Source organism: Bufo bufo, chromosome 5 (genome assembly GCF_905171765.1).
Source record: "Bufo bufo chromosome 5, aBufBuf1.1, whole genome shotgun sequence".
NCBI lineage: Eukaryota > Metazoa > Chordata > Amphibia > Anura > Bufonidae > Bufo > Bufo bufo.
In genome coordinates this window covers 537,345,945-537,361,982 of record NC_053393.1, presented here as the reverse complement: position 1 = coordinate 537,361,982, position 16,038 = coordinate 537,345,945, and the positions used below count along the sequence as shown (strand labels likewise).

Sequence of the window (16,038 nt, the reverse complement as noted above, 5' to 3'; positions counted from 1 at the left end):
TAGTTATATTCTTATACATAGGAGCAGTATTATAGTAGTTATATTCTTGTACATAGGAGCAGTATTATAGTAGTTATATTCTTGTACATAGGAGCAGTATTATAGTAGTTATATTCCTGTACATAAGAGCAGTATTAAAGTAGTTATATACTTGTACATAGGAGCAGTATTATAGTAGTTATATTCATGTACATAGGAGCAGTATTATAGTAGTTATATTCTTGTACATAGGAGGAAGTATTATAGTAGTTATATTCTTGTACATAGGAGCAGTATTATAGTAGTTATATTCTTGTACATAGGAGCAGTATTATAGTAGTTATATTCTTGTACATAGGAGCAGTATTATAGTAGTTATATTCTTGTACATAGGAGGCAGTATTATAGTAGTTATATTCTTGTACATAGGAGCAGTATTATAGTAGTTATATTCTTATACATAGGAGCAGTATTATAGTAGTTATATTCTTGCACATAGGAGCAGTATAATAGTAGTTATATTCTTATACATAGGAGCAGTATTATAGTAGTTATATTCTTGCACATAGGAGCAGTATTATAGTAGTTATATTCTTGTACATATGAGCAATATTATAGTAGTTATATTCTTGTACATAGGAGGCAGTATTATAGTAGTTATATTCTTGCACCTAGGAACAGTATTATAGTAGTTATATTCTTGTACATAGGAGCAGTATTATAGTAGTTATATTCTTGTACATAGGAGGAAATATTATAGTAGTTATATTCTTGTACATAGGAGCAGTATTATAGTAGTTATATTCTTGTACATAGGAGCAGTATTATAGTAGTTATATTCTTGTACATAGGAGCAGTATTATAGTAGTTATATTCTTGTACATAGGAGCAATATTATAGTAGTTATATTCTTGTACATAGGAGGCAGTATTATAGTAGTTATATTCTTGTACCTAGGAACAGTATTATAGTAGTTATATTCTTGTACATAGGGGCAGTATTATAGTAGTTATATTATTGTACATAGGAACAGTATTATAGTAGTTATATTCTTGTACATAGAAGGCAGTATTATAGTAGTTATATTCTTGTACATAGAAGGCAGTATTATAGTAGTTACCGTATTTATCGGCGTATAACACGCACTGGCGTATAACACGCACCTTCATTTTAAGGGAAATTTCAGGAAAAAAAATTAAATTTCAAATTGTACTGCTATGGGGTGGGGGGATCTGTGGATGGAACTGTTATGGGGGGATCTGTGGATGACACTGCTATATGTCATCCACAGATCCCCCTCATAACAGTGTCCCCCAATACACCGGGCCCCGCCGCTCACCGAAGTATTTATAAACGTGAATCCTTATCCTGTTATTAAGCTGCCCTCTCCCATGTTCCCATGTCCCCCCTGTATCCCCACAGCACTTACTTAAGCTTCCATAGCAGGCAGAGCGGACGGCACCAGTAACGTCACTCACTGACGTCGCGCGTCTGCTCCGCCTGCTTCATTCATAAAGGGGGCGGAGCAGACGCTCGACGTCAGTGAGTGACGTTACTGCTGCCGTCCGCTCTGCCTGCTATGGAAGCTTAAGTAAGTGCTGTGGGGATACAGGGGGGACATGGGAACATGGGAGAGGGCAGCTTAATAACAGGATAAGGATTCACGTTTATAAATACTTTGGTGAGCGGCGGGGCCCGGTGTAAGAGTACAGTGACTGCACCGGGCCCCGCCCCTAGTTACGGACTCCAGCCCCTCCTCTCTCCCGGCTCATACAGCACAGTCTGTGATGCTGCATCTTTGCCGGGCCGCAATGAATATCGGCGTATAACACGCATACATCATTTGCCCCCTATTTTCAGGGGGAAAAAGTGCGTGTTATACGCCGATAAATACGGTACATTCTTGTACATAGGAAGCAGTATTATGGTAGTTATATTCTTGTACATAGGAGCAGTATTATAGTAGTTATATTCTTGTACACAGGAGGCAGTATTATAGTAGTTATATTCTTGTACATAGGAGCAGTATTATAGTAGTTATATTCCTGTACATAAGAGCAGTATTATAGTAGTTATACTATTGTACTTAGGAGCAGTATTATAGTAGTTATATTCTTGTACATAGGAGCAGTATTATAGTAGTTATATTCTTGTACATAGGAGGCAGTATTATAGAAGTTATATTCTTGTACATAGGAGCAGTATTATAGTAGTTATATTCTTGTACATAGGAGGCAGTATTATAGTAGTTATATTCTTGTACATAGGAGGCAGTATTATAGAAGTTATATTCTTGTACATAGGAGCAGTATTATAGTAGTTATATTCTTGTACATAGGAGCAGTATTATAGTAGTTATATTCTTGTACATAGGAGGCAGTATTATAGAAGTTATATTCTTGTAGATAGGAGCAGTATTATAGTAGTTATATTCTTGTACATAGGAGCAGTATTATAGTAGTTATATTCTTGTACATAGGAGGCATTATTATCGCTGCCCAGCCTATCCTAGCCTGCCCATTATTATCGCTGTATTGCATGCACTGGACAGTGAAGTGAAAGCGTAATCGTAAGACTTCAGGGTCAGGGATGGTTACGTGTTCACTGTCTAGCTCAGTCAAAGTGGTGGAGGTGCAACTTTGCATGAAAAGGAGTGGAGCATTGGGTGCAGGCAGGTACAACAACACCACCCCTGTTGCACCCAGAAGCTAATTAACATAAAATAAAAAGCCTTATTTCTCCACTATGGGGCCATCGATGAGAATAAGACAAACACCATTTGAATGTATTGAAAAGCACACATCTGGCATGCAAGATGGTTTTATATGGAGCTGTGTGGTGACAGATTTCCTTTAATGCAGTTTTTTGAACACTAAACAGTACTAATTTACTGTATTTTCTCCTGCATTAGAGGCCAATAAACATAACTAGTGTGCTCTTTTTAACATTGATTACTATGTATTTATTGGGCTTAGCATGAAACTTTACAGAGGTTCTGCACTCGTGTCACTGAGCAGACCGTATGTGGAATCCCCATAGAGTTTCTGGGAATGTGCTTCACAATCCGCAGGAAAAACAATGTACTGTAGATCACTTTTTGATACTTTGCAAAATTCTCTCTTAAAATCACTTAGAATAATATAAAAGAGACTTCTACTAATGACCAGGCCAGTAAAGCAGTTAGGTTGGAGCAGAATATCACATGTAGTCACAGAGCACGCTCGTTTCATGTCCTCTTGGTTTGCAGAGCTGTAGAAGATCAGCATTGTTTTGCCTGTTGAGGTCTGGTTTTGATTTGGCAAGTCTCGTTAATGAATTTTCAGGCTTCGTTGCTAGGTTATGTAGCAGTACGCAATGGAGAAAAAATGTATAAATCTTACTATGAGATCCTAGTGAATGCACCATGTAAATGTCTGCAGAATGTTAGACATGAAGTTGCTAAATTAGGAAGTCTGGGCTGCAAGGAATGAGCAGTCACATGTCGGACTATAGCTCTAAAGTATAAGTCCTTGAGTTATCAACTCCTAAAATAGTATGGCTACTAAAAGGGGTATTTCATTTACGAATAATTATTTTCTGTCCAAGGGACACAACCACTGGGATCCTAACTGGCTGCTAAAATTGCAGACCCCAGTCCTCTGTCCAATCCTCCACAATGCTTGTCCCTAAATAATAGAAATGAAAGTTCTTGGCTTTTTCCATGTCTCTTGTAGATTACTAAAAGGGCACCTATCAGCAGGATCAACCTTATAAAACCCAGAATACTACAAGGTAAAGTCGATCCTGATGATTAAAATGATACCTGTCTTGTGAAAATCGGTTGCAGCGTTCCCGAAGAAATAAGAGTTTTATTCTTCATGCGAAGGAGAGCTTCAGTGGACTGAGGGGAGGGGCCAGCACTGTAAAGCTCAGTAGGTGGAGTGGACCAATGGGCCAAGCTCCGCCCCTTTCTGCACTGATGCCCTCATATGCATAAAAAGTTTTTTTTCTTGGGAACACTACAACCGATTTTTACAAGACATGTATCATTTTAAACAGCAGGATCAACTCTACCAGGCAATATGGTTGATCCTGCTGACAGGTGCTCTTTAAAGCCATTCACATTAGTAAAAAAATTTCTAAACAGATGATTTCCATCAAAATCATTGTCTGGTGAATCTTACCAATGATCGTTTTAGCTGATAATTGACAGACCAACATTGAAGTCAGCCATGTTTAAATTTTTTGTCTAACAATCACTAGTCCAGGAACAAAGTTTCAATGGAAAGTATTTTGCCCAATGTCATTGAAGACCAGTCTGAACAAATGAAATGGCCAAATGGCCAAAATGTGTCGATCGTTCACCAGTAGATCATTCAATGGTTGGTCAACCATAAGCCTTCATCTGTCGCATATGGCTACCTTTAGGCTCAGACACCTTTCATCTCCTCCCCTGCCTCCATTCTAGTGGGTAGGAGTTGTGGATTGGGTCTCCCTTTTAGCTTTCAAGGGCTTCAAGCAGTTGGACACCCACAATCCAACATTTATTGACTACACCATGGATAGGCAGGGGTACCCCCCTAAACTATGCAGATTAATAGTTTAAGACTTAAACTAAGATCCAGAGATTTAGGCTTAACCCACATTTTTTTTTCTCTGACCAGAGATATTTCTGTGAGTCCGGAAAACCCGGACGACTGTTGGCATCTATAATCCAAAATCAAAAAGGCAATAATAAAATCAAATGCATTAGATCGAAAAACTGTGACATAATCACTGATCCAGAGGAAATTAAACAGGAGTTTGTTAATTACTTCTTAACGCTATACAAATCTGGTCTAAAAGGGAATGAGGAAGACTTTGATTCCTTTATCAATAAAATCGATATCCCCGTATTAATGGAGAAGGAAAGCGCCTTATTGAATGTGCCAATACAACTGAAAGAGTTACACGAAGCTATGAAATCCATCCGCGGGAACTCGTCTCCCGGTTCCGACGGACTCCCCTTTGAGATCTATGGAAGCTACGGGGAGACTCTTCTTCAAGTTCTGAATGACTCTGGGGAATCGGGCAGCCTCCCGCTATCATTATCGGAAGCTTTTATTATTACCCTTATTCCAAAAAAAGACAAGGATGAAAAGGCTCATATCGGCCAATATCCTTATTAAATACAGACTTTAAAATCTGTGCGAAAATACTTGCAAGGTAATAAATAAATGGATCCACCCAGATCAAACTGGCTTCATCCCTAAACGGCATGCTCAAACTAATATTCAAAGAGCCATGGTTAATATCCAGGTGGGGGAGGACCGCTCCATCCTGTCTTTAGATGCTGCTAAAGCATTTGACAGGGTGGAGTGGAACTACCTCTGGAAGGTCATGGCCAAGATGAACTTGGGACATATTTTTATTAAATGGGTAAAACTACTCTACAGTTGTCCACTGGCACTGGTTACACAGGGGTACTAGACAGGGCTGCCCTCTTTCTCCCCTCCTCCTCCTCGCAGTTTTCTTAGAACCTCTAGCTTGCAAAATAAGACAAGATGAGAATATCATGGGATTCGGGGGACGGAGATTACATGATAAAATAAGTCTGTACGCAGACGATGTCCTTATAGTCTTAAAAGCTGGATGGGCAGCCATACCGTATGTTATGAAGGTAATCAATGAATTTGGCTATGCTTCCTTTGAAGCGACGGGTGGCTAGTGAAGTGGGAAATATTAGGGTGTTGAACCCCACAGATCAGCCGGAGTATCGCGGGGTATTACAGGACTTCAATAAGTTAAATTTAATCCCACTGCTCGGTAAACTCAAAGGTAAAATCAGAGTATGGCAGAAGCTTACATTGAGTCAAACAGAGAGAATTGTCCTAATAAAAATGGTCCTACTCCCACAAATTTTATATACCCGTACAGCATGCCCAATCTGGATCGAGGAACATTTCTTTAACCAATTGGAAAGTCTTATTAACGATCTGATATGGGGAAGAAAGAGAGTTCGGATTAAGCAGAGATATCTCTGGCTTGCAGAAGAGGAGGGGGGAATCTCCCTACCCTACTTTCAGGGTTATTTTATGGCTGCACAAGTCCAATGGTGCCTTGGAACAGGAGAGGACACCCTTGTGAAATACTTCATAAAGCAGTTTAGGGGCTCACAATGTAATATAATAAGTATATTAGAAACTGGATATTTTGGTAACCAGGGGAAACAATGCCCTATAAGCAGAACGTTACAGCTGGTATGGAACAAAATAAAAAAAGTTCTTGGTATTTTACACGCTCTTCAATTCACTCCACTATGGCAGAATCTTCATTTAAGGGAGTTTATGATATTAAGTTGATTATGCTTTTTGGGAAAAGAAGGGATTAGTTCGGGTTTCACAGTTGGTCACAGCAGGACGCATTAGACCTCTTGAGAAATTATGCCCTAAATTAAAGTTAGACACTTTAGTTAAGTATAGATATATACAATTAAAACACGCTTTTGCAAACACAAAGAACAGGAATTATTTTATGATTGAAGAACAGGATTTCACCGACTTTTGTTATAATTGTAAAGATATGAGAGTCACTACGGAACAAATATATAAAATAATTCAGAAAGGTTTAGCCAAGGTGATAAAATTTAAGACTGAGATTAAATGGGAATTAGAGATTGGGAATGATTGCGCAATCAACTGGGGGGATATTTACAAAAACATAAAACGAGCAATAATATCTGGTAATTTTAGGTTCACTCAATTTAAAATAGTTCATCGTTTATATTATTCCCCACTCCAGCTTTCTAGGATATATAAGGACCTGGATTACAGGTGTCCCAAGTGTCAAAGTGAACAAGCCGACTTCATACATATGATATGGACCTGCCCAATTATTCAGAACTAGTGTTGGTCGAGCACCAAAGTGCTCGGGTGCTCGAGTAGAACACCTCGGGATGCTCGGTAGCACAATGGAAGTCAATGGGAGAACCCGAGCATTAAACCAGGCACCCCCTGCTCTAAAGAGGGGAGGGTGTCTGGTTCACAGGAAAAGGACAAAAATTTATGGAAACACCACCGAAATTGTTCGGGAACAGCATCGGGGGGGGGGGGGGGGGGGTGGTGTCTGAATGCATCTTGGACTCCCAGTTCGCTGCTGGGAACGATGTTGTCCGAGTAGTACGCCACTGCTTTCAGCTACTGACTGATGTCTGACTTGCGCTGCAAGATGATAAATCACAGGAGGAAGTGGAGGAGGAGGCGGAGGAGGAGAAGAGGGGGTTGCAGCCACTAATGTAGGTGCTGGCGGAAACCCTGATGGAAGTAGAGCCCGCAATTCTTGGCGTTGGTAGCAACTGTGCCATCCCAGGGGACGACTCGCTCCCGGCCTCCACAACGTTCACCCAGTGTGCCGTCAGTGAAATGTAGCGTCCCTGGCCAAAAGCAATTGTCCATGTGTCAGTCGTTAAGAGGACCTTCCCAATAACTGCGTTGGTCAGGGCACGGGTGATGTTACGGGACACATGCTGGTGTAAGGCTGGGACTGCACACTGTGAAAAATATTGGTGGCTGGGGACAGATTAACACGGGACGGCCACAGTGTCCACAAGCCTAAATGGCAACATTTACAAGGCCAACAATCTGGAAAGGTGTGCATTTAGTGTTATGGCCTGTGGGTGGGTGGCTGGGTATTTGCGCTTTCGTTCAAAGGCCTGGGGTATGGACATCTGTACGCTGCACTGGGACACCGAAGTGGATGTGCTAGCTGATGGTGCTTGCACAGGTTCAGGTGCATGGCGGGAGGCATCCGGGCTTGCATCTTGGATAGGGCTTTGGCCAGCACGTAACACAGGGGAAGAGGAGGCAGTGGTGTGCCCCGCAGACACTGATTGTGGACCCAGGCGTTAATGCTATGTGGCGGATCATGCTAGTGGTGGTGAGGTTGCTAGTGTTCACGCCCCTGCTCACTTTGGTATGGCACAGATTGCAAATGACAATTCTTTTATCGTCCGCACTTTCATCAAAAAATCACCAGACTGCGGAACACCTACCCCTTGGCAAGGGAGATTGCAGCAAGGGGTGCTCCAGGGAACATTTGTGGGCCTGTTTGCTGTGGCCCGCCTTCTCCCTTTTGCCACCCCATTGCCTCTTCCAGCGTGTTGCGGTGCTGCGGATCCCTCCCCCTCTGTACTGCTGTCCTCGCTCAGCTTGCCACTTTCCCAGGTTGGTTCAGTGACTTCATCATCCACCACCTCCTCTTCCACTTCCTCACTCTGCTCATCCTCCTGCTTTGTTCACCTAACAACAACCTCAGTTATTGACAACTGTGTCTCATCCTCATCATCAACCTCTTGAGACACTAATTGCCATTGACTTATTGGCAACCGTGTCTCATCATCATCATCCACCTCGTGGAACACTAATTGCCATTCCCCACCATCATCTTCTTCTGACTGTGGATGCTCAAAAGTTTGGGAATCAGGGCACAATATCTCATCATGTCCCCCTTCAAGTGGGCTTGTCGAGAGGCCCAAATCTAGGAATGGCGATGAAAAGAGCTCCTCGGAATATCCGAGTGTCGGATCACTTGTTTGCCAAGACTCTCCTTGGTGAGAGGAAGGAGTATCAGGGTGAGGATTCTGTTGACCAGACTCTTGGCTACTGAGACTGGACTTTGTGGAAGACAGGGTAGTGCTTAACCGACTGGAAGCATTATCTGCTGCAATCCAACCGACCACCTAGTCGCACTGGTCTGACTTTGAGAGTGGTGTCCTGCGCCGCCCTGCAAACTGGGACATGAAGCTAGGTATCGTGGATGAGTGTGTTTCTTGTGCTCTGGCAGCAGGCACAGTTTCACCGCGCCCAGGGTCACGGCCTCTGCGTGCACCATCAGCATCACGGCCACTTCCCGTCCCTTACTGCTCGCCTTCTTCATATTAAATGGTATATATGCTTGCAAGTATGTCACACGTACAGTAGTGCAGGTTTTGTAAATGTATGTGCAAATAAAGTACACAGAATGTCACAGATATTTTTAGGATGCACAAACGTTATACAGGAGATGTAGCGCAGGTAATGTCTAAAAATTACACTTAATGCCACTGATATTTAGGATGCGCTAACGTTATTCAGGAGATGTAGCGCTATGTAACTGTCCGCAGCGGACACTGTCTACGGAAAAAGTACACTGGATGTCACAGATATTTTTAGGCTGCGCACACGTTACACAGGAGATGTAGCGCAGATAATGTCGCTGTCTGCAGCGGCCAAACAATTGCAAGCTATTTAGCGCATGTTGCGCTAATAATATATATTGCTGCCAGATACAACAATAGTCCTTAAAAGAACTTTTGGGTCTCTAACCCCAGTTGCCAAAAAATAGGGTTATATTAAATATCCTGAACTTGTAGAATGGAGATGTCTAATGAATAAGATAAAAAATTATGAAAGGGCTTCTTGTCGGTTAAAAAAACAAATAGTACATTGGGAACAGGTATGGGCAAGTTGGACCTAGCCTCATGTTAAGATGGGCTTGGACTTGGGTGGTCCATTGCTCTTAACGGACTGTCTTGTCTGCGAGTCCATGCGAATCCTCACTGGCTCCCGAAATAATGGGGGGAATAAGTTGGGAGGGTGGAACTAAGTTTTTGACACTAATTACAATATATAATGTGTAAGGTTTTATTTTTTATTCTTGTATTGTCGAAAAAAAGAATTAAATAAAAAAAATGGGGGGAAAAAAATCAATTGGTGTCATTTCTGTCACTTCAGCAATCTCCAGAACTAAAATATCTTGGAGAGAAAAATAGGCTCCTTCACACCTTGGTTGTTTACATGCTTTGACTGGTATACCGTAAGGGGACCTTGTCTATCTAATGGGATGGACGTTAGTTTTACTAGGTGTCCACTACAGTCAAAGTTGTTTGGGTAGATTTCTCCAAAACAGAGACTTTTAGACAAAGTCAAAGCTCAAAAGGAGGCAGTAAAAGGAAGATAAAATGAAGACCCCCAAGAAATATAAGTGGAAAATGTATTGGACTTTTTATGTATTCCCTTTTCCTTTTGTTTTACATTTTGAAACAGAGCTGAATTTCCTGAAAGACACTTGTGTTTAGGGGTTTGTCAGTTGTCTGTGGATATTGGAAAAAGAATGCGTCGGCCATGTTGATTTAAAACATTCCAGATCCTTAGTGTCACATTAGGTAGGGAACAGTGCAGCCCTGAACTCCATCCACACCACTGTCCTTACCTACTTTTCTGGCCTAAATAGCGGCCCCCAACTGGGTGACGGTCCCTACCTTGACTAAGTGCACTGGACCTAAACTGGGTAAAGGGGTAGTCAGGAAAAACAGATCAAAGTGTGAGATTCAAGTCACAGAACCAAAGTTGAGGCAACACACAGGTACAAATATCAAGAAGGGTTAAGACTAGGAGATAACATCAGAGGCAAAGCCAGCAGACAGAGGCGAGGTCACAAACCATGTCTGATTGGCCCAGAGTCTCTGATAGGCCAATCATCCCCACTGTCAGCTGGGCTTGTTGCCACGGTAATTGAATTGCACAGTCGGCGTCGCATTAGAGAGGACTGGGAAGTATATCACACATAGCTTAGTCTAGAAAAGGGATGCCCAACCTGCGGCCCTCCAGCTGTTGCAAGACTACAACTTCCATTATGCCTGGACAGCCTACAGCTATCAGGGCATGGTGGGAGATGTAGTTTTGAAAGAGCTGGGGGGACACAAGTTGGGCATCCCTGGTCTAGAAGATAAGCGGCATCAGTATCCAGCAGCAGCTCGTCCTCCCAAATATATTGATTGAACTTGCATACCATGCCAAACTGAGTCTGTGTGGTTATGAGGAGACTGGAGAAGAGCAGAATTACATTTTTATGTGAAGGGTAAAAAACAGAAACATCTGATCACTGGCCTAACTTACTAGTGTGCCTATACCTGAAGACCTGAACCTTAAACCTACCCTAAATAATTGGCAATCTGATCATATAGTCTGCCCACAAGGGGGTATTGGTATGTTGATGCTAATTCCAGAAAATTCCCGCCAAAATGAATAGCCATCTAACCTGGGATGCTCATAATCCCATGAGGATCCCGACATATTGTCATATGCGGGATCCTGACATTCCCACTATCATTAATCCTTCAAGCATGACATGTTCTTGGAATTCAAGGGCCGGATTTACTAGTCAACAACCCATATACATTTATAGACTGAGATGACTTGGGAATACAATCAAACAGAGCAGTACCTAGTTGGTTTCTCTCTCTGTATTTACCGTGCTGCTTCCACCCCATGATGGGCCCAATCTTGATCTTACTCATCGCCAATAGATGTCTTACAAAGTTCAGCTGTCATTCTGTATAAACACATGACTTTTGGCATTTGGCCCTGGTCTCTTGTATTTCCGTTAAATAGTGAGCTCTATGTTTCTCAGTTTCTCTTCTAACTATTTCTCAATGGCGATGTCTCTTTTTTTTACATGATGGATAGAACGTAGCCTGCTCTCCTACGGCTCCATTCATCAGTGGTTTCCTGGAGGTATCTCTATTTATGGCTAAAGTCTGATTTATGTATTTTTGATGATTACTGTATGGCTGCAATTCCTGATAATAGTGAGAGGGGTATGACGGCGCAAATTCTACAAGACCCACTTTAACCACCTGCCATCTGGGCCATTTGCCCCCTTCCTGACCAGGCCAAATTTTGCAAAACTGACATATCTCACTTTATGTGGTAATAACTTTGGAACGCCTTTATTTATCCAAGTCATTCAGAGATTGTTTTCTCGTGACACATTGTACTTCATGATAGTCATAAATTTGAGTCAAAATATTTCACCTTTATTTATGAAAAAGTCCCAAATTTACCCAAAAATTTGAAAAATTCGCAATTTTCTAAATTTCAATTTCTCTGCTTTTAAAACAGAAAGTGATACCTCATAAAATATTTATTACTTAACATTCCCCATATGTCTACTTTATGTTGGCATCATTTTGGAAATGTAATTTTATTTTTTTAGGACGTTAGAAGGCTTAGAAGTTTAGAAGCAATTCTTCAAATGTTTAAGAAAATTGCCAAAACCCACTTTATAAGGACCAGTTCAGGTCTGAAGTCACTTTGTGGGGCCTACATAGTGGATACCCCCATAAATGACCCCATTGTAGAAACTACTCCCCTCAAGGTATTCAAAACCGATTTTACAAACTTTGTTAACCCTTTAGGCGTTCCACAAGAATTAAAGGAAAATGGAGATCAAATTTTTAAATTTCACTTTTTTGGCAGATTTTCCATTTTAATAAATTTTTTTCTTTAACACATCGATGGTTAACAGCCAAACAAAACTCAATATTTATTACCCAGATTCTGCGGTTTACAGAAACACCCCACATGTGGTCATAAACTGCTGTATGGGCACACGGCAGGGCGCAGAAGAAAAGGAACTCCACATGGTTTTTAGATGCCATGTCCCATTTGAAGCCCCCTGATGCACCCTTACAGTAGAAACTCCCAAGAAGTGACCCCATTTTGGAAACTAGGGGATAAGGTGCCAGTTTTATTAGTACTATTTTTGGGTACATATGATTTTTTGATCATTCATTATAACACTTTATGAGGCAAGGTGACCAAAAAATTGGTTGTTTTAGCACAGTTTCTATTTATTTATTTTTACAGCATTCACCTGAGGGGTTAGGTCATGTGACAGTTTTATAGAGCAGATTGTTACGGACATGGCGATACCTAATATGTATACTTTTTCTCATTTATTAAAGTTTTACACAATAATATCATTTTTGAAACAAAAAAAATATGTTTTAATGTGTCCATGTTCTGAGAGCTATAGTTTTTTTTATTTTTTGAGAGATTTTCTTATGTAGGGGCTCATTTTTTGCGGTATGAGGTGACGGTTTTATTGGTACTATTTTGTGGGACATACGCATTTTTGATCACTTGGTGTTGCACCTTTTGTGATGCAAGGTGACAAAAATTGCTTGTTTTACATAGAAACATAGAAACATAGAATGTGTCGGCAGATAAGAACCATTTGGCCCATCTAGTCTGCCCAATATACTGAATACTATGAATAGTCCCTGGCCCTATCTTATATGAAGGATAGCCTTATGCCTATCCCATGCATGCTTAAACCCCTTCACTGTATTTGCAGCTACCACTTCTGCAGGAAGGCTATTCCATGCATCCACTACTCTCTCAGTAAAGTAATACTTCCTTATATTACTTTTAAACCTTTGCCCCTCTAATTTAAAACTGTGTCCTCTTGTGGTAGTTTTTCTTCTTTTAAATATGCTCTCCTCCTTTACCGAGTTGATTCCCTTTATGTATTTAAAAGTTTCTATCATATCCCCTCTGTCTCTTCTTTCTTCCAAGCTATACATGTTAAGGTCCTTTAACCTTTCCTGGTAAGTTTTATCCTGCAATCCATGTACTAGTTTAGTAGCTCTTCTCTGAACTCTCTCTAGAGTATCTATATCCCTCTGGAGATATGGCCTCCAGTACTGCGCACAATACTCCAAGTGAGGTCTCACCAGTGTTCTGTACAGCGGCATAAGCACTTCACTCTTTCTACTGCTTATACCTCTCCCTATACATCCAAGCATTCTGCTGGCATTTCGTGCTGCCCTATTACATTGTCTTCCCACCTTTAAGTCTTCTGAAATAATTACTCCTAAATCCCTTTCCTCAGATACTGAGGTCAGGACTGTGTCAAATATTCTATATTCTGCCCTTGGGTTTTTACGCCCCAGGTGCATTATCTTGCACTTATCCACATTAAATTTCAGTTGCCAGAGTTCTGACCATTCTTCTAGTTTTCCTAAATCCTTTTCCATTTGGCGTTTCCCTCCAGGAACATCAACCCTGTTACATATCTTTGTGTCGTCAGCATAAAGACAAACCTTACCATCGAGGCCTTTTGCAATATCACTTATGAAGATATTAAACAAAATTGGTCCCAGTACAGATCCCTGTGGAACCCCACTGGTAACATGACCTTGTTTTGAATGTTCTCCATTGACTACAACCCTCTGCTGTCTGTCACTCAGCCACTGCCTAATCCACTCAACAATATGGGAGTCCATGCTCAATGACTGCAGTTTATTGATAAGTCTTCTATGTGGGACAGTGTCAAAAGCCTTACTAAAATCTAGATATGCGATGTCTACTGGACCTCCACCGTCTATTATTTTAGTCACCCAGTCAAAAAAATCTATAAGATTTGTTTGACATGATCTCCCTGAAGTAAACCTATGTTGTTTTTCATCTTGCAATCCATGGGATTTTAGATGTTCCACAATCCTATCCTTTAATAGGGTTTCCATTAATTTGCCTACTATTGATGTCAGACTCACTGGTCTATAGTTGCTCGATTCCTCCCTACTACCTTTCTTGTGAATGGGCACGACATTTGCCAATTTCCAATCTTCCGGGACGACTCCTGTTACTAATGATTGGTTAAATAAATCTGTTAGCGGTTTTGCCAGCTCACCACTAAGCTCTTTTAATAATTTTGGGTGTATCTCATCAGGCCCCTGTGACTTATTTGTCTTCACCTTAGACAGCAAACTTAGAACATCTTCCTCTGTAAAGATACATGCATCAAACGATTTATTAGTCATCCTTTCTAGTGGAGGTCCTTCTCCTTCTTTTTCTTTTGTAAAAACTGAACAGAAGTATTCATTAAGGCAGTCGGCTAGCCCTTTATTCTCTTCTACATACCTTCCGTCCTTTGTTTTTAATTTAGTTATTCCCTGTTTTAATTTCCTTTTTTTATTTATATATCTGAAGAATGTCTTATCCCCTTTTTTCATAGACTGAGCTAGTTTTTCTTCTGCCTGCGCTTTAGAATTTCTTATAACTTGCTTGGCCTCTCTCTGCCTAATCTTGTAGATTTCCTTATCTTCATTGCTCTGGGTTTTTTTATAATTACAAAATGCTAGCTTTTTATTTTTAATGATTTGGGCCACTTCTGCTGAGTACCACAGTGGTCTCCTCCTTTTTTTGCTTTTACTGACGAGTCTAATGCAATTTTCTGTTGCCTTCAATAATGCACCTTTTAAGTAGTCCCATTTCTCCTGGACTCCATGTAATCCGTTCCAGTCTGATAAGGACTCATTTATGACTAATTTCATTTTTGAAAAGTCTGTTTTTCTAAAATCTAAAACTTTTGTTTTTGTGTGGTAGGACTCTTTCACAGTTCTTATATTAAACCACACTGACTGGTGATCACTAGATCCCAAGGTTTCGCCTACAATGACATCATATACCGAATCCCCGTTTGTGAATACCAAATCCAAAATGGCCTCCCTCCGGGTTGGCTCCTCAACCACTTGTTGTAGAGATAACCCCAGTAGGGAATTTAGAATATCTGTACTCCTGGTAGAACTTGCTATTTTGGTTTTCCAGTTTATATCTGGAAGATTGAAATCTCCCATAATGATAACTTCTCCTTTCATTGTCATTTTAGCTATTTCTTCAACTAGTAGATCATCTAGTTCTTTAACTTGACCAGGTGGTCTATATATCACACCTACACGAGTTACTGCATGGTTAGCAAACTGCAACGTAACCCAAACTGACTCTATGTTGGCCTCACCAACTTGTATTAGGTTAGATTTAATGCTATCTTTAACATACAGGGCCACTCCTCCTCCTTTCTTGCCTTCTCTGTCTCTTCTGTATAAAGAGTACCCTGGTATGGTTATGTCCCAGTCATTTCTTTCATTAAACCATGTCTCCGTAACAGCCACTAAATCTACATTTTATAGAGCTGGTTTTGACACAGTTTTTTTTTTTTTTTTTTACGGTGTTCACCCGAGGGGTTAGCTCATGTGATATTTTTATAGAGCTGGTTTTTACGGACGCGGCAATACCTAATATGTATACTTTCTTTTATTTGTTTCACTTTAACACAATAATAGCATTTTTGAAACCCAAAAAATGATGTTTTAGTGTCTCCATGTTCTAAGAGCTATAGTTTTTTTATTTTTTGAGAGATTTTCTTATGTAGGGGCTCATTTTTTGCGGGATGAGGTGACGGTTTTATTGGTACCATTTTGTGGGACATACGCATTTT

At 40.7% G+C, this 16,038-nt stretch overlaps 1 protein-coding gene across 1 annotated transcript in view; it reads right to left on the bottom strand.

Moving 5' to 3' along the window:
- SCIN (scinderin) overlaps positions 1 to 4,192 on the bottom strand; it is a 147,809-nt gene extending 143,617 nt beyond the window's left edge. The window contains exon 1 of the mRNA XM_040434063.1: positions 4,174 to 4,192. Within this exon, the coding sequence (XP_040289997.1) occupies positions 4,174 to 4,192 (19 nt within the window). The remainder of the gene's footprint in view (positions 1 to 4,173) is intronic.
- Between the last annotated feature and the right edge of the window lie 11,846 nt (positions 4,193 to 16,038).